Source organism: Mytilus californianus, unplaced genomic scaffold (genome assembly GCF_021869535.1).
Source record: "Mytilus californianus isolate M0D057914Y unplaced genomic scaffold, xbMytCali1.0.p SCAF_11, whole genome shotgun sequence".
NCBI classification, from domain to species: domain Eukaryota; kingdom Metazoa; phylum Mollusca; class Bivalvia; order Mytilida; family Mytilidae; genus Mytilus; species Mytilus californianus.
In genome coordinates, this window is record NW_026262593.1 from 14765469 (window position 1) to 14791768 (window position 26300).

The window sequence follows — 26300 nt, forward strand, 5'->3', positions numbered from 1 at the left end:
AATAATCCACAGAAATAGCACGAAATTACTTTAAAACTAAGTCTTTTTTAAGACTAATATTTCTATGACTTTCACTTCTTGCACATGCGCACAGTCTTTAATCATAGTGATACAGCAGCAGCGGCGTAAACTAACTTCTTCAAAGCTTTATATTTTAGAAGGTGGAAGACATGGATGCTTCATACTTTGTATAATGTATATAGATGCCTTATGTTATGAAGTTTCCGTCTATCATGTCTATTGTCCTTGACCTCATTTTCATGGTTCAGTGACTACTTGAAACAAAAATTAAGATTTTTTGTAATGTTAATTTCCCTCTTACTATGAGTAGTAGGATAACTATATTTAGTATGTGCGTACCTTGCAAGGTCCTTGTGCCTGTCATATAGTTTTCATATGACCTCGACCTCATTTCATGGATCAGTGAACAAGGTTAAGTTTTCATGGTCAAGTCCATATCTCAGATACTATGAGCAATAGGTCTACTATATTTGGTGTATGGAATGATTGTAAGGTGTCATCTCATTTTCATGGTTCAGTGGTTAAAGTTAAGTTTCTGTGTTTTGGTCTTTTATTCGCATACTATATGCAATAGGTCAACTATATTTGGAGAATGATGATGTTTATGTCAGTCTGGCAGGTTTTATTTGAACTTGACCTCATATTCACAGTTCATTGCTCAGTGTTAAGTTTTTATTTTTTGGTGTTTTTTTTTAAACTGTAAGCAGGTCAACTATATTTTGTGTATGGAATGATTGTAAGTTGTATATGTCTGCCTGACATGGTTCATCTGACCTTGACCTCATTTTCATGGTTCATTGGTCAATGTTAAGTTTTCATGCTTAAATTTTGCTTCTTAGATACTATAAGCAATAGGTCAACTATATTTGGTGTATGTAATGATTGTAAGGTGAACATGTAATTCCGATTTGGTTTTTCTGACCTTGACCTCATTTTCTTGGATCATGTTACTATTATGTGATACTTGGACTCTGGTTGTGGTTTTTCAGATTTTATACAGCAATGTATTTCAAGTATTGACTCAAACTAGAAATCAACAAATTTACCCCTTATACCAGATGCAAATATTGAACAACAGCTTATTCATAACCTTCATCAAAGTGTAAATATCATAATCCATAATCACATACTTATACCATATACTGGTGTCTGTCTGAATTTATTTCCACAAAGGAAGATGCTTTCTAATAATTTGATTTCAGATAAGCAGCAATACAGGTAGGTGGCCATTTAGACAATAATCCTATTTTGACATAAATGTTTATGGAAGTCAGTTTGGAAAAGATTTAGGCGTAGACTGCAATTCGATTCAAATACAGATCCTCTAGCCACGCTTACAAGAATCTGACACAACTCTGTTATACTTCTGTTTTATCAAACGTTCAGAATCCTCAGATTTTGTTATAATGACACACACCTTCAAAAATTTAAAGGCAGACATTTCATTGGTTGATTGAAAACTTAAAGTACAATGGAGTAGTGCGAGATCCTTGAAAGCGTAGCATGGACAGAGGATATGTATTTTAATCCGATTGATCAGTCGCAACAAAATGTATTAAGGGCTGTTCCATAAAAACATACATGGGACCCAGGGAAGGCACTTTGAAATCGCAACTATGGGTGGGTGTTAAAATTATTTTGAACAATGAAAATGTAAAGAAAAGTTTTAAATTGCCTCTATAGTTGGTTACTTCATTTTTAAAGTGCCTTCCCTGGGTACCATGCATGTTTTAAAGGAACAGCCCTAAAACTCAATTCATGCTGGCATAAATGAAATAACAGTTAACTACGATAAATAATTTATACTTTTATTATGTCAGTAGTATTAGGAGTAAAAAGACCTAAGGTCTGTAAACAAAAACAAATTTCCAAAACTGGAACTTAAACACCCAACAATTAGCACTAAAACATGTCCATCCAAGGAATTCAGTTTGTTCATATTAAAAGCAAAGGGATTTATAAATGTTGCATGTTTATGCACTGTCTACTTTATTCATGTGTAGTAATAGATCAATCACTCTACAGCTGTATCCATACTCATTGTCGTACCTGGAAATATAAATAATTACATTAAAGGTATCAAACATTATAATGCCTAACTTTGATTGGCTGACAACAATTGCAAGACACTCCCATATCAAATTTTATTTCTGTATAACAACACCAGCTGTAACTGCAGGTGCTATCCATGACAATGTTAAAATAATGTATTGAAAAACAAACCCAAAGCTTGATATAACTCTTAATCTCATGGTTGTACAGTACGCACAGAGAGTTTGTAATCGCGAACTCTTATCACGGATTTCGGAGTGTAGCGGTGTCACACCGCGAATCATGGATTATACTCCCAATTTCCTCCAAAGATTCTCTCCCAACACCGCGTGGCTGTTAATTGGTTTATTGCCCATCGGGTGTACTGAAAATTAATGACGTGTGACAACATAATCGGATTAGCCAGATTTATTACCTTTGTACATTTAATCGATCTTGATTGCACCTGTGTGCTTTAAAACACGGTATTAAAATTTCCTTTCTTTGACAGATAAAAATGTGACATTTTCATTCAAAATAAGATAATTATTCTTGTATGTATTTGCCCCATGTCATTGTCATTTGAAATAAAACGTACAAACGTATAAAAATACGAATAAAACACTTATTTTGTATTATTATTATAGTCCGGTCAGGTCATAATTTTTGTTTTTTCAACAAAGACGATTTTACTACAATTAGAATCTTTTATGACCTACTCAGTGAGCAATATCTGGTTCATTAATTTTCAATATATAAATAACAACTGGCTTAAAACAAAATGATGTTTTTACGGTAATTTGTCCAATCTAAACCCAAGAGTTAATTTATCGGATCAACAAGTGAACTCTGTTACTTTCAATTTATTTTGCAATGTAAAAATTTAATTTCACTACCTCGGTAGATTACCGACTTGAAATATTTGAACTCAGAAAAGAAACTGTAAAGTGACAACTCTGTTGAACGAAGGGAAAACGTTTTGTATGCAATGTGCCCTATATTCATAAAAACACAACACTGAGAGAAATTCCCCGTCCAGACACAACACAATAATCACAACCTTATTTAATTATATGAAGAAAAAAAATCATGTGTTGTTTATCTCTGTTATGATCTGTTATTGATCCTTTATTATTTAAAATAAAATTGGATGGGCGCAATCCGTATTTTACTGCTCGTTAAAAGTCCTTGGCGAAATTTAAAAAAGAAGTATTTCAACAATTAATACTATAGAATATTTAAATGAAATTATATCGTGTTCCACAAGAAAGAAATATGTGAAAAAAATGTGGATCGGATTTTTACGATCTACACATTTTCACAGAGGATCTCTACCAACGCCCAACAGGAACTGAACGACATGCATCCTGTTTTCATCTACCATTTATGTATATTGTTGACCATGAACGTATAAATAATGTCCAGGTTTATGTCCTGTGTTGACTGAGAAACGTAAAATTAAAAGGCTGGTGTTCGTTTATTCAGAAAAGGATTATATTTTAGATTCCGGTTAATCAATTGTAAAAGGACCTTCTAGAGCCTCAATCTTAAGGCATACAAATGTTACTCATTCAACAGCAAATTTAAACCCCGAATGAATTTTCCCAGGGTCATCCAGAAAGGTCACCTGAGTTTACTGTTACGTGATAATATTTCCCGCCAAATAAAAATCTCGTGGACAAAATTGATGTCACTATTTTTAGCATTCAATATTGTGAGCGAAGTCAAGTTCAAAGTTCAACCACGGACTGTTGATCACTGAGATGTGTATCGTCTTCCCACGGCAATTAATTTATTTTAAAAAATTTAAAAATCACTGTCCTTTATACAACACACAAGTTTACATTTATTGTGCGTAAATGAATATTATGCAACGACGAGTTGATGCAGCTATAGAAGTATTCCTGTAAATAAAATAATTTACCGATGAACTTAAACAAGGTCAAAATCAAGTATAGTTTTTGTTATAAAACTTTAATGCAATTGAAAGAATTAACAACAACATTCTGCTTTTAAATCTTTAATTTGTTTCAAGCAATTATGTAATAGGAAAATGAAAATGGCGTGGACTTATTAGCATAACGAATAGTGAATAATATTTTCTTTTTTACTTGTAAACAAAACTTTGAGACATGTAATTTTCCTTTAAACTGCCCACATTTATTCAGCCCAAGTCTCCGTTTATTTTTACACAAGTATATCTCTTTTGTAAATTAAATATTAATTTACTGACCAGAAAAAAACGAGGTAAAAATCAAATATAGTTTTTTTTTAGTAAAACTATTTTTAAATGTACAGTGAAATTGAAAGAATTAACAACAACGTTTTGCTTTTAAATCTTTTATTTGTTTCAAGCAATCAGAAATATAACCTGATTATCAATAGACAGGAAATACAATTGTTTAATTACATAAGTAATCTCACATACCTTGACTGTCGTGTGCCGGTATAGATCAGAAGGATTAGGGCAATTAATTACCTGGTGTGACACCGCGTCACACCGGACTGGGAGAGATGTTGCTAATACAACAAGAAATGATTGTAACAGGATGCTGTTATGAAGTCTCCCAAACGAAGCTCCCATAATTCGTAATTCCCAGGGTCGCCTGACATTGGGCAACGTCCAATGAAAATTGGTTTGGTCCAGTAAAGTTATATGCATTAGTGATGCCTGGGGACTAACCTTGTATATCATTCAAATCATCTTGGCATGACAAACCAGAATATATATGGTTTAGGGGTGGGGATCTCGACCATTTACAAGATATTAGTACTTTCTCAAATGGCAGGGGGTCCGGATGACCCCTGGGGACTAACCCTGTATATCATTCAAACCATCTTAGTATGACAAACCAGAATATATATGGTTTAGGGGTGGGAATCTTGACCACTTACAAGATATTAGAACTTTCTTAAATGGCAGGGGGTGGGGTGACCCCTGGGGACTAACCCTGTATAACATTTGATGTGCTTTATCATGACAAACCAGAATATATATGGTTTAGGGGTGGGGATCTCTACCATTTACAAGATATTAGAACTTTCTCAAATGGCAGGGGGTCGGGATGACCCCCGGGGACTAACCCTGTATAGCATTCAAACCATCTTAGCATGACAAACCAGAATATATATGGTTTAGGGGTGGGGATCTTGACCACTTAGATATTAGAACTTTCTTAAATGGCAGGGGGTGGGGGTGACCCCTGGGGACTAACCCTGTATTTCATTAGATGTGCTTTATCATGACAAACCAGAATATATATGGTTTAGGGGTGGGGATCTCGACCACTTAGATATTAGAACTTTCTTAAATGGCAGGGGGTGGGGTGACCCCTGGGGACTTACCCTGTATTTCATTTAATGGGCTTTATCATTTAGAACATTTTCAATTAAAAAGATTGTGTCTATCACAAACGGTTTTCAATTTATAATCATTTGAAAATTTAAAAAAATAAAATCCCATAGGGTTCTATAGTAAAACCCTCTTTTCTTTCTGCCCCTCAAAGTACCCCTTTATAAACCCCATTGCACAAACAAAACCCTGATTGCACCACTAGACATGTTAGTCTAACATATTGTGAAACCCTAAGTTAATCTGACAAGCGGTTTTGGAGAACAGGTGCGGACAAGTTCAAATTTAAAAGCGGCGGAGGAAGAAGAAGAAGAAGAAGAAGAAGAAGAAGAAGAAGAAGAAGAAGAAGAAGAAGAAGAATAAGAATAATAATAATAATAATAATAATAAGAACTGAGCAAAAACAATAAGTCTTCCCAAACTTCGTTTGGGAGACTTAATAAACAAAAGGTAGCGAATTTACGCGGAAGTCGGAGGGAATACTCCCAAATTTCTCCGAGAATTTAGGGAGGGATGTCGGAGTTTCCTTGCGTCACACCAAGAAAAAACTTGTTCGGAGTTTGGGAAGGCTTTCACGAAATTTGTACTGTAGCATTAAAATGTAATTATAAGAATGGAATGCTTTCTTTTATAATTTTATAGTGTTGTAAAAGCGTTGATCGTGCTTCATACAAAGTATGCTTCTGTAAATGCTTTTACACCCCAATAAAATTATAAAAAGAAGTAAACTTGGGTGGATAGTTTGTCTCATTAGCAATCATACCACATCTCCTTATCTTAAATAAGCTTTCTTTAATCATTTGGACATTCAGTAGCTGTAATTGATTTAAATGTCCAGAGAGTAAATTGGAAGAGAACACTTTAATAGTAAACATAGCTTGATTAAGACCTATATGTAATTTTGATATCAATTTGAGTCTATTAGAGCATATTTAGCAGCATGTACTTGACTAATATGGTTCTGATTTATTGAAATCTGTCTACTTTATGTAACTGCAGCCATCTATCAGTCTATGCCGCTTGATTAGCAAATAAATGGGGAATGTGTCCATGGGACACAGAATATGCCCCTGCTTGCAAAGAACGTTATAAAGGGACATAACTCAATGGTTAAAGTGACGCTAAATTCATACTTGATCTGAGTTTTGTGGTAATAAGCATTGTGTATGAATTTCACAACATTTAGTTGAGGCAAACTTAAGTTTGAGAATGGACATGAAAAATTCAGCAATTTTTTCCATTTGTAAAGGGGTATAACTCTAGAACGGTTAAAGTGACGCCACCAAAATTCAAACATTATCCATTTTTTGTGGTAATAAGCATTGTGTATAAGTTTCATAACATCTGGTTGAGGCAAACTTAAGTTATAGAATGGAAATGAAAAATTCAGCAATTTTTTCATTTGTAAAGGGACATAACTCTAGAAAGGTAAAAATTCACAAAAAAACAACAACATAAAAAAAGTTAACAGGAGTAGCAAATAAATCCTTAGTCAGGAAATTATAAAATTGTGTTACCAAATGTATATCAAGACTTGACAATGTTGGCTGGATGGCTGTTTAACATTCAGTGGTAAACTGAATGCATATTCAGGACAAGAACATGATGTGATATGAATATAGACCATGCTTTGTACTAGACCTACACATGGAGCCAGAATAACAATGTGGTAGTTCACAAAGCAACAGTCAGTATGACTATGTCTCAACCTACCAAGAGACATTATTCCAACCCTGAGCAGACCAGTCTTTGCTCTTATTCTTAAATGTCATGTGATTGGCAGAGAAGCAAGAAATACAACTATTCAAGTCCTTGGTTTGCCTCGACCAGTGATTGAAACCCACAACCTCCTGCACTAGCTACAATGCCACAAACCAGACCACCAAGGAAGTTATGTCAAGACATGTGAACTCAATTTCAGCTCTTACAATGTATAAGAAATAAATGGATTCTTTCTACATACCATGAAACAAGTTTTACAAAGTTATCATTAAGAGCGATGCCAGCTTTGGCATCAAAAATGCTGCTCCTGTTGTCACCACGGAAATCTTCAGAGACAACATCATCTTCTGTGTATCCCATAACACCCTTCATTGGACCCTCAGATGCTGCTTTGATGGCTGCCTTAATGTTATCATAAGATGCCTGAAATAAAATGTGAAATTTTGTCAATATGTCAATCTTGGATCTTCTACAAGAATACTTCAACAAAGTAAGAAAAGTGGTTCTCATAAGCTACTGTCAAATCCACTGTTGACTTGCTGAAATCAGTAAATGTGCGAATAATGCAATAGAAAAGTAAATAATAAAATGCTCCGCTGGGGCGCAGCTTCATACGACCGCAGAGGTCGAACCCTGAACAGTTGGGGCAAGTATGGACACAACATTCAAGCTTGATTCAGCACTGAATTTGGATTGTAATTAAATATTTGACACAGCATAGGTTTCTGACACAGAATGAAAGTGGTCTAAGAACTTAAAATTTTTTAATTTACCTATTCAAACCATATCATTATTATTTGCTTTTATATATAAATCAGAAATAACCAATCTAAAATGGAAAATTTTAAAGAAAAAAAAAATCCCCCCCCAAAAAATTTTTTTGAACCCCCTTATGATTCATCACCCCCAAACTCAATCTCAGCCTTCCCTTTGTGGTATGGTACCTTGCAGTACAATTTCATAGAGATCCATACACTTGAACACAAGTTATTGTCTGGAAACTAGAAAAATGCTTGTTTTTTGGCCCCTTTTTGGTTCCAAATTCCTAAACGTCTAGGGCAATTACCCCCAAACTCAAAATCAACTTTCCCTTTGTGATATGGAACCTTGCAGTACAATTTCATAAAGATCCATACACTTACACACAAGTTATTGTCCTGGAACTAGATAAATGCTTGTTTTTTTGCCCTTTTATGGCCCCTAATTACTAAAATTTTGAGGGAATTACCCCAAAAATCAATCCCAGCCTTCCCTTTGTGGTATGGTACCTTGCAGTACAATTTCAGAGAGATCCATACACTTGAACACAAGTTATTGTCTGGAAACTAGAAAAATGCTTATTTTTGGCCCCTTATTCCTAAACTTTTTGTGCAATTACCCCCAAACTCAATTCCAGCTTTCCCTTTATGATATGGAACCTTGTAGTACAATTTCATAAAGATCCATACACTTACACACAAGTTATTGTCATGAAACTAGAAAAATGCTTGTTTTTCACCCTTTTTGGCCCCTAATTCCTAAAAGTTAGAGGCAATTACCCCCAAAATCAATCCCAGTATTCCCTTTGTGATATGGAACCTTGTGATACAATGTCAGAGAGATCCATAGACTTACACACAAGTTATTGTCATGAAACTAGAAAAATGCTTGTTTTTTGCCCCTTTTTGGCCCCTAATTCCTAAAATTTGGAGGCAATTACCCCCAAAATCAATCCCAGCATTCCCTTTGTGATATGGAACCTTGTGGTACAATGTCAGAGAGATCCATACACTTACACACAAGTTATGTCTGGAAGTTACAAAAATGCTTATTTTTGGCCCCTAATTCCTTAACTGTTGGTACCATAACCCCCAAAATCAATCCCCACCTTCCTTTTGTGGTATTGAACCTTATGGTAAAATTTCATTGAGATCCATTCACTTAAACTAAAGTTAGAGTGCGAAAACTATTGTGTCTTCGGATAACGACAACGACGATGTCAACGCCAACGTCATACCAATATACGACAACAAAAAATTTTTTGTGGTCGTATAAAAAAATACCTACCTCAAAACTCCATTTTAATGCAATATTATCCGATTTAGGGGAAAAACCTTCAGCTTTTGTGTTTTCATTCGTATGACGTCGTGTTTTGAAATGACTTTAATGTGCCAAAAACATTAATGGAATTTTGCGGAATTTTATTTTATTTTGATTTTGTACATTTTTCTAGCTCTAACAGAGTTCGCGAAAACTTATTTTGACCCGTCGGTCATGGGACCGACAAAGCATGATTATTTGTCAGTCCTACAAAATTTTAGCCAGTCCTACAAAATCTCTCAATTTTATCCTGAAAAAAAATTAATAACATATTTTATCGAAAAATAACTTTATTAATATTAGTTTTATTCTTCGCACCCACAGGCAAATTAACAATGGAAGACCTGTTCAGGTCTTCTGATTGTTCTTATTTAAAGTCATCTTCACTATCCATTTCATCATCTGAATCACTTTCTCTGCTGTTACAGTATTTGTTTGCTCCATTGTAGGGTTCAATCGCTGATTGTTTGCCAGGGATGGCTCTATGGACAAATTAAGTAGGCCACGTGTAAGTCGCCGCTTTGGTTTGTTTATAATAAATCCGTAAACCAGTACCGGAAATTGGCAGCGGATACATCTGATAACCAATGTAAACACTTATTGGAAACAGTTGCGGTACATCTAATAACCGATGTAAAAAAGTGCCGAAATATGCACTACAACGGCCGTTTTTACATCGGTCATTGGGACCGGCACTAGCCTTCAAAATACTGGTCCGAGCCTCATTTTGACCGACAGGACCGACCATTTTCGTGAACTCTGCTCTAATGCATTAATACTTTTTTTTATGCCTCAGAATAAGAATAAAGGTTCTGTAGTTTTTTTCAATTGCAATTTTTAACACATCGAAATCAGCATAGCGTTTGCACACAGATTAAGATACATGTGGATTTACGTGGGAGGTACATTGTAACAGCTATAATGTACATCTTTGAGTCTGCGCTAAGTATAGATATATCGAGAATTTTATCACAGTGTTGATTACAAACGAAAGAGGCACGTCATATTAGAATATGAACTAACTAACCCCTGTAACCCTTCTAAATTATTCCAGATATATGCATAACAAAATTTCATTGGCCATCTACCCATATAAAAATAAGTTGAATACAGTATATATATTCAGACCGACTTCAGTAGCTTGAAGGTTATTCCTGTTAATTTATTCCTATAAAGACTTGATATAGAAAGGGAGATAACTACTATTTTTAGCTATAACTTACACCATTCTTTATTCTAACTGTTAGATCTACTACTGACACATCTGGTACTGGTACCCTGAAGGCCATTCCTGTCAATTTACTGTAAATATACACAAAAAATAGGTTGTCAATTTACTTGAATAAATGCCAATATGATCATTGCAAGAGAAAAAAGATAATGTTTCATGGGTTAAATTGAAAAAAACTGCTTATGCAATTATTTTGGAAAACCTAGAAAATCAAATCTATGGATTTGATGGATATACAGTATAAACATGATAAAACTTAACCATAAAATATTTACCCATTGAGTTCTGGAATGACTTTACCGACAGCTTTAGCTGCTCCTGTTGAGGATGGGATGATATTTTGTGATGCACCTCTGCCTCCTCTCCAGTCCTTCATGCTTGGACCATCAACAGTCTTTTGTGTAGCTGTCATTGCGTGAACTGTGGTCATTAATCCTTCTACGATACCAAATTTATCATTGATAATTTTGGCGAGAGGAGCCAAGCAGTTGGTGGTACAAGAAGCATTGCTGCAATAAATATGTTGTATTTAAACAAACTCTTCAAATTCTCTAATTTTCCTATACCAACTTAATAATCAGTATTATAATAAAATGCTTCGCTGGGGCGCAGCTTGATACGACCGCAGAGGTCAAATCCTGAACAGTTGGGGCAAATATGGACACAACATTCAAGCTTGATACAGCTCTGAATTTGGATTGTTATTAAATATTTGACACAGCATAGGTTTCTGACACAGAAAGAATGTGGTCTAAGAACTTGAATTTTTTTAATTTACCTATTATGGTCCAATGTCCATAATCAAAATACATGGTTAGATTCTGCATATCAAAGAACCCCATATATTCAATTTTTGTTAAAATCAAACAAAGTTTAATTTTGGACCCCAACTTGGACAAACTTGAAAACTGGGCCCATAATCAAAAATCTAAACACATGTTTAGATTCAGCATATCAAAGAACCCCAAGAATTCAATTTTTGCTAAAATCAAACTAAGTTTAATTTTGGACCCTTTGGACCTTAATGTAGACCAATTTAAAAAAACGGGACTTAAAATTAAAAATCTAAATACACGGTTAGATTTGGAATATCAAAGAACCCCAATTATTCAATTTTTGATGAAATCAAACAAAGTTAAATTTTGGACCCTTTTGACCTCAATATGAACCAATTTGATAGCGGGGCCCACAAATAAAAAATCTAAATTCATGGTTAGATTCAGCATATCAAAGAACCCCATATATTCAATTTTTGTTGAAATCAAAAAAAGTTTAATTTTGGACCCCAACTTGGACCAACTTGAAAACTGGGCCCATAATCAAAAATCTAAACACATGTTTAGATTCAGCATATCAAAGAACCCCAAGAATTCAATTTTTGTTAAAATCAAACTAAGTTTAATTTTGGACCCTTTGGACCTCAGTGAAGACCAATTTAAAAAACGGGACCCAAAATTAAAAATCTAAAAACACGGTTAGATTCGGCATATCAAAGAACCCCAATAATTCAATTTTTGATGAAATCAAACAAAGTTTAATTTTGGACCCTTTTGACCTCAATATGAACCAATTTGAAAGCGGGGCCAACAAATAGAAAATCTAAATACATGGTTAGATTCAGCATATCAAAGAACCTCATATATTCAATTTTTGTTGAAATCAAACTAAGTTTCATTTTGGACCCTTTGGACCTTAATGTAGACCAATTTAAAAAACAGGACCCAAAATTAAAAATCTAAATACACGGTTAGATTTGGAATATCAAAGAACCCCAATAATTCAATTTTTGATGAAATCAAACAAAGTTTAATTTTGGATCCTTTTGACCTCAATATGAACCAATTTGATAACGGGGTCCACAAATAAAAAATCTAAATACATGGTTAGATTCAGCATATCAAAGAACCCCATATATTCAATTTTTGTTGAAATCAAACAAAGTTTAATTTTGGACCCCAATTTGGACCAACTTGAAAACTGGGCCAAAAATCAAAAATCTAAATACATGTTTAGATTCAGCATATCAAAGAACCTCATATATTCAATTTTTGCTAAAGTCAAACAAAGTTTAATTTTGGACCCTTTGGACCTTAATGTAGACCAATTTGAAAACTGGACCCAAAATTAAAAATCTAAATACACTGTTAGATTTGGCATAACAAATAAATAAATGTGATCAAAGATTTTACAAGTCTAATGTGCCATACTGTGCAATTAAAGACTTCTTGAATTTTTCAATATTTGAAATTTGAAAAAAAAAAAAAATTTGAAGAATAATTCTTTTTAATTTCTGAAATCTGAAATGAGAAAAAATTGACCCCCCACAATTTCTTTTTATCCCCCCCCCCCCTTTTTTCCCCCAAAAAATTCTTTCCCTCAAGATATGGTCATAATCTCAATTCAAATTTCCAATGGAGTTGGCAACCATAATTACCCATTTAAATTTACCATAGTGCTAACTTAATCTATTTTATAATATGCCAGCTTTAGCTGGCACTTATGGTAGAAGCATCGAATTGGAATAAAGAACGATAACTCTCTCTACATGATCAATCTAAAAAGTTTCGTCACTCTCGTAAAATCTCGTACAATTTTTTTTTTTAATTTTCGAAGTTGATCAAGTCAAGTTATCTAACTCTTAACAATATTTTTTTTCTTTTTTTTTCTTATATTTATTAAATAAACATTGTATTCTTGCTTGGCTCCAAATATAAGGTCAATTCTTCAAATAATGAAAACGAAATTAGCATTGGAATATCCGTAAGGACAATTTCTGGACATTAGTTTAACCCTTATATTCTTAATGGCTGCCAGATTCTCGTTTAATCGCGATCTTGAAAAAACGGGACAAAACGGAATAATTCGATGTTAAATACGACATGAATTTTTATTTGTTTACAAAAACAAGAATTTAGAAATTTTAGTAACTTGTGTAGTTTATTTAAATTTTATTGTACCACGGAAATAACCGAAGTTTGGACAACATCTTACGTCATGTGTCATCGTCTGCTTCATCTTTCCATTATCAGTGACAAATTTCCTAAATATCCACAGGTACTTCATTTAAAAGTTACAACATCATAATTTATGATAACATTTGTAGTGTAAAAGTTCCGTCCAGCCATGGGAACACAGAAAAACCCTCTGCAAGCAATAAATTTTGGGAGAAACGTAGCCGGAGGCGGAGGTGAAGGTAGTAAAATCTGCTACAGAATTTCCCATATCAAGTTACAGTGATAATGAAGTTGTTTATACTGTGGAATGTGGTCACTGTTATTCCTAGCTAACAGACAAATGCAGGTGAAATTCAAAACTTAACAAAAGTTTAAACAAAAAATATATATTCAAATTCACAATCTTCTAATTTTGTAGACTGTACTTCCTTTGACAAACTCTCAACAAATATTGTCATTAATTATGACACATATCTACCTTAAACAGTCCCAGGAGATGGAGACTGTTTTTTTTTCACTCTTTAAGTTTAATCATAGTAAAAGGAGACTTGAGTCTGAGTGATACATTTAGCTTTAGGTATATATTGTACGCTCCCATATTGTCCAAAATTGGATTTTATGGGAATTACAATGGAGTTATGATAACCCATGATAATACCATGAATTTTGATAGGTATAGAGCATGTTACTTGGAAGTATGTGGGCTACATACATCCTTTGAAATTCAAGCTGCAGACACATTATTTGGAGGCAATATAAATATTTGCCTCCCGCAGTCACCAGTATATTTTATGCGTCAGTTTAAACCTGATCAAAACATTTTCACTTTACCGAATATTTTTATCAGGTGCACATTTTAACCTATTAAAGCATGAACAATTATGGCTATAACGTCACAGTACCCAAATTGCACCAAGTACCCAATTTTCACCCTATGTGTATGTATGTATTCAACAAAAATAACTGCAGAACTCTTACAAGTTTTTTTTTGAGACACAAATCGTTCACAGTGAGAATATACATGTATCAACAGATGAAGCATTCCTGGGAAAAAGTAAATCTACGAAAACATCAGTGTCGTCACCATGCGAAGTTATCTAATTATCATCTTTTAAAAATGTTAGCAACTTCACAACTACAAGTTAATTTTCATGACCACAATAAAATAAAGTACAAACAAAACAGCAATAAAATGCTTCGCCAAGCACAGCCTGATACAACCACAGATGTAGATTTAGCATATAAAAAACACCAAAAATTTTATGTCAGTTGAAATCAAACATATTTTAATTTTGGACCCTTCAAACTTTAATATGGACTAATTTGAAAACAGGTATCAGGTGAGCCCAAACATTTCTATTCAGCAGCAGTCTCCAACTACATATCTCCTTAATTTTATATGATAGTCCCACAAAAATGTTGAAAATGTGTACATTTAATTTTTTTTCTAGATTCTCTCATGTCATGCATGTGAAAGCGGTACCTTTTTGGTCACTATTTATGTGTTGCGTCTAAATATGAATTGTAACACTTTATAGTGACTGACCAGGTCAAACAAATACTTCTCAAGAAACATGCAGAGAAAGAAGACAACTTGGAACAGCACCAGCCATGCCAGACTATGTAGGAATAAAAACTCAAATCGGAATAGCATGGACGATATGTTAGTGATATGTCCTTGTGAATAGTAAGGAAAGCTATCAATAATTCCGCAATTTTATCAGGTTTATCGTACATTTTCTGTTCAAATTTTCACACAATCAGTGAATCGTTCAAAAAGGCTAAACTAACGTTTTATTACCAGCTGATTCCTGAAAGTTTCAAACAATGACAAGTGTTTCATTCATGAAATAACGTGTGCGTTTCTGTGAAAAAAATCATGTGCAATTTTGTGAATTAAAGGGAAAGAAGATCCTTTTGCGGTGCACTTGTGCATTTCAATTGCGAACTAACCCAATATATTTTCTTTATCATGACCAGTCAACTGATAATGACGTCGACATTATCAAGGACAAGGAGTACATTTAATTACACATCAAAGGAAAAATGCACAAATTACTGATAAAATAATTTACACACACTGTTTCGTGTGTATCACCTGCCATATCAGTATTTGTTGCATTTATATATGATCATATATAAATGCGAAATAATCCATGTAAAAATGGTAAAGTTTTGGAGTAAAAACCTAAAAATTATGGAAAAAAACAACCCAAAAATGATGTTTTTGACCACTGACTCCTAAACTGTTGGTAACATAACCCCCAAAATCAATGCTAACCTTCCTTTTGTGTATTGAACCTTCTGGTACAATTTCATACATTGTCATAGAGATCCATTTACTTAAACTAAAGTTATTGTCCGGAAGCAAATGTGTCTTTGGACAGCAACAGCGACATGATAGCATTACTCGAAAGCAAATTTTTGACATATTCCCCATTTCGATTCTCAATTTTATTTTGCCGTTGTATAAAAACTTGAAAAGTAAGCTAATAAAACAAATTATGCAAGAAATGACATAAAACTGACTCTGAATTAGTACATGAAATTGATGTAGAAACCCACAAAAAGAAGATGATCAGGAATACATTTATACTGCTGAGCAGTGTTCTCCCCTCAAATTTTAAATAGCATCCTAGAAAATAGCAAAATCTTTAGATTATCAACTTAACAATCCTATTTATGATTCCTTATATGCTTAGATGAAAATGAAAAAAACTGATCAAAACATTATTCTAAGCAGGCTCACTGTAAATTCAAACTCTTCTTTTAACAATCAGAATGATCCTCTTGCTGATCACATATATATGAGATGCAGGAAACTTGGAATACAATATGAACAACCAGCTAATTTAGAAAGTAAAAATAATTCAACAAACAGAAAGCGTTGTTTGCAATACTAAATAAAAAAAACAGCTACAACTTGTAGATATTGATGAAAAAGATATTCCAAATCCTCCACCTTTTCATGAAAATCAACAAAAAATTAATTTAATAAAGTTATGGATTGTATAACAGTATTCATAGTTTTGATATTAAACAAATGTCTTATTGTTTTAAATTTTGTAAAATTTGCAAAGAAAGAAAAATGGATATGAAAATGCACAAGATAATGCATGTAAGCATTGTCATTTATATAAATCACCAATAAATTCATTTTCAGCAGAAAACAATAAGGGAGCAACCATTTAGCTTCAAAGGGGGGAGGTATGGTTTTTTGTTTGAGTCAGATTTTTTACACGTGAAGCACTTCAATGCTATCAATCAAAATTATTTAGTCAAAATATAACACTAGAAGGTATGGGGAACATCTGGATTCAGAATATTTTTTTTTGTCCTCTGCTTGAACAGAGTATTTTTTGTCATCAATTTTTAAAGAAAAATACTAGTCCAAATAATTATGACGTCCAGGAAGGCTATTTTAAATTTTTGCTTTGATGCTTCCTGCGACACACCAAAGCAAAAAAAAATACCATACCCCCTTCTGCCTTTTGAAGTTCAATGATCTTTCCCTAAACTTATTATTTTATTTTAGACAAAAACTATATGTAGGACATTCGTCCTGAACATGCATGAAATATTTGCCAATGGGCGTTAAGCAAACCAACAATCAATCAATATGTAGGACATAGTTTTGGTAAGCTGGCATTCAAGGTAGCGCCTTCCTCATATTAGAATTAAAAATATAGTGTCAAATCTTTCATATGGATTTTTTTGTAAAAAAAAAAGATGCAACATTTGCAGATATTTTTACTGGTCTTCCTTTATAAATATGCATTTCTTTAAACATAATTTAAAAGCAGTGTAAGGGAAGTAACCAAAACGTTGTATTTGGATTACCTCCCTTACACTGTTTTAAATTATCTTTATTGTTCATTAACCATTACTTTATACATAATTTAAAAGCAGTGTAAGGGAGATAATTTCAATGATGTATTTGATTTATCTCCCTTACACTGCTTTAAATTATGTTTTGTACTAAAGTATTTGTCCGTTAACCAGGACAACCCTGTTTTTCCCCCTTTTTTGCCCCTAATTCCTAAAGGGTTTGAGCCATAACCCCCCAAAGCAAATCCTAACCATCCCTTTGTGGTATGGAAACTTGTAGTATAATTTCAGAGAGATCCATACACCGTTCCACAGTTATTGTCTGGAAACTAGAAAATGCTTATTTTTGGCCCCTTTTTGGCCCCTAATTCCTTAACTGTTGGTACCATAACCCCCAAAATCAATCCCAACCTTCCTTTTGTGGTATTTAACCTTATGGTCAAATTTCAAAAAGATCCATTCACTTAAACTAAAGTTAGAGTGCGAAAACCAATGTGTCTTCGGAGGACGACGACGACGCCAACATCATACCAATATACGACCACAAAATTTTTTTGCGGTCGTATAATAATAATGAATTAACAGTATTAAAATCAAATATAGTTCATTCAAACAATTATAATAATCTTTCTAAATACATTTTTTTAGATTGGACAATAAAATCAAACAATATGTTTAGGATTGCTTGCCAAAGTATTATTTGACAACATGTCAAGTTTTTCTTGGTCAAAAGACAAAGTATCATGTCTTCAATGTGTGTTTCTAGTATTATACATATCAATTCACTAATGTTCTTCAATTGTAATCTCACAATGAAACAAACACAATCTGATCAAAATACAGTTCGTGTGTCCATCCCCCCCCCCCCCCCCTTTTTTTTACAAGTCAGTAAAACCATACCATAAAGACATTAATAAATTTTGTCAAGCAGATACTGAGATAGATTAAATCAGCAGTTACATCTGATATGTTGGTGAAAACATAAATTTGAGTGAGCTTAAAAACTAAGCCTAAACACTCATACCTAATTTAGCTTATCTAAAATCTTTTTTTAAATAACTGATTTACATAATGAACAGCACATCAATATAATCATACCTGACAACAGTAAGATCTTTTGTGTACTTTTCCTCATTGACACCCATTACAAACATTGGACTGTCACTTGATGGTGCTGAGATAACAACTTTCTTGGCACCTCCTTTAAAATGGGCCTACAAAATAAATTGTAATATTAGATTATAACTGATCTAATGCAAAGAAGCTTCTAAAATCAGTTTAACCTTACCACCTTTATATACGCCAGTCCAAAGCCTTGTCAGTTGTCTTTACGTAATATCTCTATATTTGCGGTTAGTTTGAAAATTTGATGTTGATACCTAGATCTTTCTTTGAAAGTTGACAATGTTACATTTATTCACAACTCATTTGTCTCAGGCGGTAGAGAGTTCGACATATTGTTACTTTTGGAAATCATATGTTATCTATGTTATTTGTGTTGTAGGGTTGCCGTCTCATTAACTTATACCCCAACTCATTATATTCAATATACATATATATTGACAAATTATGTATTGTTTTTTACCAATTAAGTTAAAAGGGCTATTCTAGGAAAAAATGTATGTATAAAAACATAGGATGTTGTATGGACAACACTTTATTCATATCCCACCACCCATAGTTTTATTCTTATTTATAATAGAATTGTGTTTGCTTCTACACAGAAAAGTTATATGATGTAGTGTCCAACCTTCCCATACATTTTATGGGACTAGCCCTAATTGTATCTGGAATAACTTACAGATGCTTTATCTTTGGTTGTAAAGACACCAGTAGACTCGACAACATACTCTGCACCAGCGTCTCCCCATTTGATAGCTGTTGGATCTCTCCTGCAAAAAACAAACATTGTGTTACTACACACACCTACAAACTATGTCTTTGAACTTCCGACAGCTTAGAGTATATCTTACTGTAAGTTAAGTACTAAAAATTCAATGTACTGATGACAAAAAGTATATTAAATAAAGTCTTTTAAGATCCTTTTACTTACTAAAAATCTCTAAAAATGTTTTCCAAAAGTTTTCTACAATAACAAGTGACTAATTTTGAGTGCCTATTGTGTAGATTTTTTTCTCTTATTGACAGCTTTGATGACCTTGAAATGTTTTTGGGTTTGTGTATACTCCATGTTTCTTTCAATCATGTTCAATCAAAAATTTTCAAACGTTAATCTTAAAAAAAAATATCGATATCTGTACACAAACTAATCTACATATCTTTGTATCTAAACATTCTTTTAAAAAAAAATGACAGTTCTATTTTCTCCTTCCCTGCCAAACCACAATACATTCATTACACTACATGCCAATTTGCACTTCATCAGACTGACAAAAAATAACCATTTATGAGAACTCATCAACTTTACATACTTTTTTTTTCAGTAATGGTCTTGGTAGTCTTTAAAATTTTTTCTTAAAGACAACAGCACGAGTTTAAAGCTACAATCACATCTAAAGTTGGCCAGCATCATACAAGAGTGTCCTTAACTTTGCTAGTTTACCCTGGACCCTTCATTTTTGGTCTACTTATTAACCTATTAAACAGGTCTCTATAATGCTACATGTAAATAACAACAATACAAACATACTCTCCAAAAACAGTTATAGCATTTCCATTTATCACAAGTTTTCCATCCTTTGATTCAACTGTTCCTTTAAAAGGTCCATGTGTGGAATCATATTTAAACATATATACCTGAAAAAGAGATAAAACTATCAAGTATAATATACCTGGTGTTATGTTTACATCTAACACAAATCATATCAAATTTTTTTAATAGATTTTTTCCTGCTATAACATCATTTTCTTGTCTAAAACATAATAAAATGCTCCGCTGGGGCAAAGCTTGATACGACCTCAGAGGTCGAACCCTGAACAGTTGGGGCAAGTATGGACACAACATTCAAGCTTGATACAGCACTGAATTTGGATTGTAATTAAATATTTGACACAGCATAGGTTTCTGACACAGAATGAATGTGGTCTAAGAACTTAAAAATTTTTAATTTACCTATCAGAGTTCGCGAAAACTTATTTTGACCCGTCGGTCATGGGACCGACAAAGCATGATTATTTGTCAGTCCTACATAATTTTAGCCAGTCCTACAAAATCTCTCAATTTTATCCTGAAATAAAATTAATAAAATATTTTATCGAAAAATAACTTTATTAATATTAGTTTTATTCTTCGCACCCACAGGCAAATTTACAAAGAAGGACCAGTTCAGGTCTTCTGATTGTTCTTATTTAAAGTCATCTTCACTATCCATTTCATCATCTGATGCTTTTTCTCGGCTGTTACAGTATTTGTTTGCTCCATTGTAGGGTTCAATCGCCGATTGTTTGCCAGGGATGGCTCTATGAACAAATCTAGTAGGCCACGTGTAGATCGCCGCTTTGGTTTGTTTTATAATAAATCCGTAAACCAGTACCAGAAATTGGCAGCGGGTACATCTGATAACCGATGTAAACACTTATTAGAAACAATTGCGGTACATCTAATAACCGATGTAAAAAAGTGCCGAAATATGAACTACAACGGCCATTTTTACATGGGTCATCGGGACCGGCACTAGCCTTCAAAATACTGGTCCGTGCCTCATTTTGACCGACAGGACTGACCATTTTCGCGAACTCTGACCTATTCAAACCATATCATTATTATTTGCTTTTATATATAAATCAGAAATAACCAATTTAAAATGGAAAATTTTGAAGAAAAAAAAAGAAACAAAAAATCCCCCCCCCCCCCAATATTTTTAACCCCCTTATGATTCATCACCCCCAAACTCAATCCCAGCCTTCCCTTTGTGGTAAGGTACCTTGCAGTACATTTTCAGAGAGATCCATACACTTGAACACAAGTTATTGTCTGGAAACAAATGCTCGTTTTTTTGCCCCTTTTTGGCCCCAAATTCCTAAACGTTTAGGGCAATTACCCCCAAACTCAAACCCAGCTTTCCCTTTGTGATATGGAACCTTGCAGTACAATTTCATAAAGATCCATACACTTACAAGTTATTGTCCTGAAACTAGAAAAATGCTGGTTTTTTTGCCCCTTTATGGCCCCTAATTCCTAAAATTTTGAGGGAATTACCCCCAAAATCAATCCCAGCCTTCCCTTTGTGGTATGGTACCTTGCAGTACAATTTCAGAGAGATCCATACCCTTGAACAAAAGTTATTGTCTGGAAACTAGAAAAATGCTTAATTTTTGGCCCCTTATTCCTAAACGTTTTGGGCAATTACCCCCAAACTCAATTCCAGCTTTCCCTTTGTGATATGGAACCTTGTAGTACAATTTCATAAAGATCCATACACTTACACACAAGTTATTGTCATGCAACTTGAAAAATGCTTGTTTTTTGCCCCTTTTTGGCCCCTAATTCCTAAAATTTGGAGGCAATTACCCCCAAAATCAATCCCAGCATTCCCTTTGTGATATGAAACCTTGTGGTATAATGTCCGAGAGATCCATACACTTACACACAAGTTATTGTCATGAAACTAGAAAAATGCTTGTTTTTTGCCCCTTTTTGGCCCCTAATTCCTAAAATTTGGAGGCAATTACCCCCAAAATCAATCCCAGCATTCCCTTTGTGATATGGAACCTTGTATTCAATGTCAGAGAGATCCATAGACTAACACACAAGTTATTTCTGGAAGTTACAAAAATGCTTATTTTTGGCCCCTAATTCCTTAACTGTTGGTACCATAACCCCCAAAATCAATCCCCACCTTCCTTTTGTGGTATTGAACCTTATGGTAAAATTTCATAGAGATCCATTCACTTAAACTAAAGTTAGAATGCGAAAACCAATGTGTCTTCGGACGACGACGACGACGTCATACCAATATGCGACCGCAAAAATTTTGCGGTCGTATAAAAATCATGTTGTTGGCTAAAAAAGAATAAAATTAGTGCCTACCTACATTGTACCTACATTTTTTGTAACCCTACAAAGCATGGGCAACATCAAACAAGGAATTTTTTAAGGGTGGCCCTACTGCTAGTTTTTATCTTAGGCCAAATAAAAATATATGCGTGGTTCCAGTTACATCCTGAAAAAAAAAAGGGTCAGTAGGTCATCAATTTTTTTTTATTGTCAAAATCCAGAAATAAATTGTGTGTTCCTACTGGAAGTTCGTCAATTTCTTTTTGTTTGGTTGTAGAATAAACAGACATGTTATGTTTTTAGTTAATTTGGTTGCATTTTGATTCGTCGGGGATACTTCTAATGGAAATTCAGATGACAGAAGTCTGTGAATTTAATTATTGAAATTCACATCCCACAAAATTGGACCGTTAAAAAATTATTTTTCAGAAATGGAAAAAAAAGTTCTAGGGTCATGGGGTTTCAACTAGGGTCGGTTGGGTAACTGGAACCCAACATATATTTTTATTTTAGCCTAAGAACAGAAAACACACATTTTTGTTTTTGCTTAATGAAACTTACCATGTATTCAAGGTCAATAAAAGGATCGTTAACAGCTACAACTGATACCCCTTTGTCTAGGGCGGCTCTCATTACCAGACGCCCAATACGTCCAAATCTACAAAATACAAATTGGTGATTTTACTAATTTTAGAAAAAATGAATGTATCAGCTTTTAGAGATTTAATGACTTTAAGACAGTTTGATAAATGCTTTTCATTGATTTTACCTGCCATATATACCAATGTACATCTATTTCTAAGAATTTATTCAAAAATATTTTAGAAAATAAAAGACAAAGGCATGTACAATTCTTATTAATTAAATAGTAATTTCTCAATATCTTAGGACAATTGGTCAAACTCTTAAGATTATATAGAAACCAAGGTTCCAACACTCTCAGGAAAAGTTGACCTTAGCCAAAATTGTGATCAAAAACTGTGTATGTGTCATTGTAGTACCTTTTAATAGTCCATGCATACATGTACAATGACTTTCTTGTCAAATTTGTATGTACAGGAAATTAATATCTTCCTCAATGAACCTCTTAGTGTTAAAAATATGTTGGTTTTTTTTTTTATCTGAACAGGAAACAACATCAAAACTTTGATTTATAATAAAATATATTGACTAGCAGCTTGTATAAAGGTTTATTTTGTCTGTGTTAACTATGTATAAAAATAGGAAGATGTGGTATGATTGCCAATGAGACAACTCTCCACCAGAGATCAAATGACATACAATGCAGAATGTAAACAACTTAAATAATTAACTAATTTAAGGATGAAGACACTTTCAAAATGATTTTGATTAGCCTTGAGGTATTCACATATCACATTAAAAATGATGACTTGGCTCAGGATTGAAACCCTTACCTCCGGCACTCTAGGCAAGCAGTTTATGTCTAAATATTTATTAATTTAATACCCTGATATCATAACAAAGCCATAATCAGATTTATTTGAGAATCTGTGTCACATCATGTTCATGATATTTAAATTATGTCAGACAACAATCTGAACCATGTGAGCCTGGTGTTATTAAATCCACCATGGTAATAGCTGTCCTGTCTGTAATAGTGACAAATAGTAGAAAGTTTGATTTAGTTACTTACCCATTGATTCCTACTTTGAGAGTCATACTGTGTTAGAGGTGCTGTAAAAACATAAAATAAAGATAATTCAAACATTTTCTCTCAAATACAATATATCATGCAAATCTTATTTTTTTTCCTTTTTCAAAAACATGTTCTTCAACTAGAAGCTGACCTAAGATGTAAAAAAATGCAATACATTGTAAGAGCCAAATTGGATTTGCTTTTAGCCTAAGTAATGTCAATTAAGTGGGAATCCGGCAGAAAATTATAATTTATAATGATTAATCATAATAATCGGACAGCAATTATTCTTTAAAATCTGTTTTTAAGTTATAATATAGGAATTTAGAACTTGGCATTTGTCATTAATATAACTATCTTAAGTAACAACAAATATATCAAATCAAAAAAGATAAAATCTAGAGCACCAAATTTGATCATTCTGTTTCTGATACATGTTACAATTTTACAATGTGGTAAATACTAGGAAAACTGTATAAATTAACCCATGAAAAGATCAGCTGGCAGCAGAAATAGGGCTTAGTACTGAATTCAAATTCAATAATTTGTTATTCATGTGGACCCTTTAGCTAAAATGACTGTGTTAACACCACAATATTTACTCCGAATGCAGAAAATTAAAAACCTAACTGAATTTTGCTTTCCACTTAGTCCTCCAGGAAATTATGAAATAAATAAACACCTGAGGTTCACTCTGTTACACAGTTTAAATCTATCTATTGTCACTCTCTTGTCCATGCCAATCAATACAGTTTACCTTTATTATTACACAAGGGGAAGTTCTCAAAAATCTTTCTTAACTTTGTTAATTTTGGCACCGTCTGCCCAGTTCTTCAGGAATGTAAAAAGTGAACAGTAAAATCTGATTAGGATTTTAATTTCTGAAACATAAAATGCATTTGAATGTTATTTAATTGGGGCATATGCATTAAATATTTTCCAGATTCTCAAGTTTGTCTGAACTCAGGGTAAATTTTGTGGTTTAAGCAAAGCAATTTTTTAAAGGGGTCCATATAAACCTAAAATAAACAAATGTAGCAGTCATGCTGATAATGCTGACTGTAGCATTCGTGCTATATATATCATATATTCATCATGTAAGCTACCAGATTTACGTATTTATAAATTTATACGACCTTGACACTATCCTACCGGCGAACATATGAAGGTCATTCCAATGAAAGAAATGTGAATTACATGCCGTTCAACTTGCCCTTCAAGTTTTTCAATTAATTAATGAATGAACATAATTTTGAAAAACCTTATCGATTATACAGAAAACATGCGCGATACTTTTAAAGATTCAGGAAGAATGAACATCCGACACTGAAGGACGTGCCGATGAATGCCAACTGTAGACAAGTCCCACTTAACTAACATAATCATTATAATAAACATTTTTTTTTAAAGTTTGCAATGACTGTCACTGATTCAAAACGTCTAAAAGTCAATGAATTCTTTACTTATAAATATTTAAAGACACGAATCAAAACTTACCGTGCGACGCCGGTAGCAGAAAGGTCCAGAAGGTACGGAGCATGCGCAACATTCCAAATTTGGACATCCGGGAGTTCTCTTGAATTATCGTGCACATTGGCATTTTGAATTATATATAATTATATATAGTGTGTAATGACAATTTGTGAGGGAATTCGATGTTTGCTATACTACGGTTCATTTCAACGCTTTTTTATGACAATACCACTATACCAATCAGAATAAAATTTCCCGTGTTTCAAGAAATAATTTTACTTTGTTTCCAAGTATTATTTGTGAAACAATAAATGATAATAAATGTTTTAAAAAGGCGAATTTTCTGTATAAACTTAGTCAATAATTATATGTATACTTTTGGAGCCCAAACTTTCTATTGCCTTAAATACGCAAATGAAAGATCCGACAACTATACCAATACAGAACGACATGTTTTTGAAATTATAGCAAAACTTTTGGTTGACAAATCTTATTCGTTGTTACAAAAAATGAACTTAGAATATCTGTCATTTTCTCCCTACCCAGTTTATTCCTATTTCTTATTATGACGTGAAGCGGTCATTATTATTGAATTTTACGCAACTTTTTTTATTGGATTAAGTTATTATAATTTTACCTTTAAACTGTTGAATTTTTTTCAAACATGGATTAGATCAGAACGATCATACTGTCCTTCTGAAACTTCCTAGAAGCAGATCTCACAGAAGATTTATTATAACTAAACTCTGAGCGTTTGTTATCAGCTGAACCAGCATTGTTATTATTAGAGCTATTATATCTAGGAGCTTTATTTTGCCAATCTTGACGTACACGACTAGAATCAAACTTTCTCTTATTATTGTTTTTATATTCTGGTAATAGGTCGTCCAGTTGCTCACGTTGCTCTTTACGCTTCTCAGGTTTGTCTTCCAAACCTTTACCAAATACACCCTCATTAGAAAGAGGTAAATACAAAACCTTGGCCTGTATATCTT

At 33.4% G+C, this 26300-nt stretch overlaps 1 protein-coding gene across 2 annotated transcripts; it reads right to left on the reverse strand.

Annotated features, from left to right (window-relative positions):
- Window positions 1-1815: 1815 nt before the first annotated feature.
- Window positions 1816-25386, reverse strand: LOC127719636 (glyceraldehyde-3-phosphate dehydrogenase-like). 2 transcript variants are annotated; one of them, XM_052225861.1, is made up of 11 exons: window positions 25330-25346; window positions 24590-24713; window positions 23830-23870; window positions 22737-22833; window positions 19869-19975; window positions 19020-19110; window positions 18317-18432; window positions 10712-10945; window positions 10429-10507; window positions 7368-7549; window positions 1816-2070 (listed from the first exon to the last, which is right to left on the reverse strand). In XM_052225861.1, exons 3-11 carry the CDS (start codon window positions 23853-23855, stop codon window positions 1995-1997), a joined length of 1008 nt encoding a protein of 335 aa, XP_052081821.1. In that variant the 5' UTR covers window positions 23856-23870; window positions 24590-24713; window positions 25330-25346; the 3' UTR covers window positions 1816-1994. The 2 variants fall into 2 exon arrangements, with proteins under 2 accessions (XP_052081821.1, XP_052081820.1); XM_052225860.1 differs by lacking the exon at window positions 24590-24713 and having other exon boundaries at window positions 25330-25386.
- Between the last annotated feature and the right edge of the window lie 914 nt (window positions 25387-26300).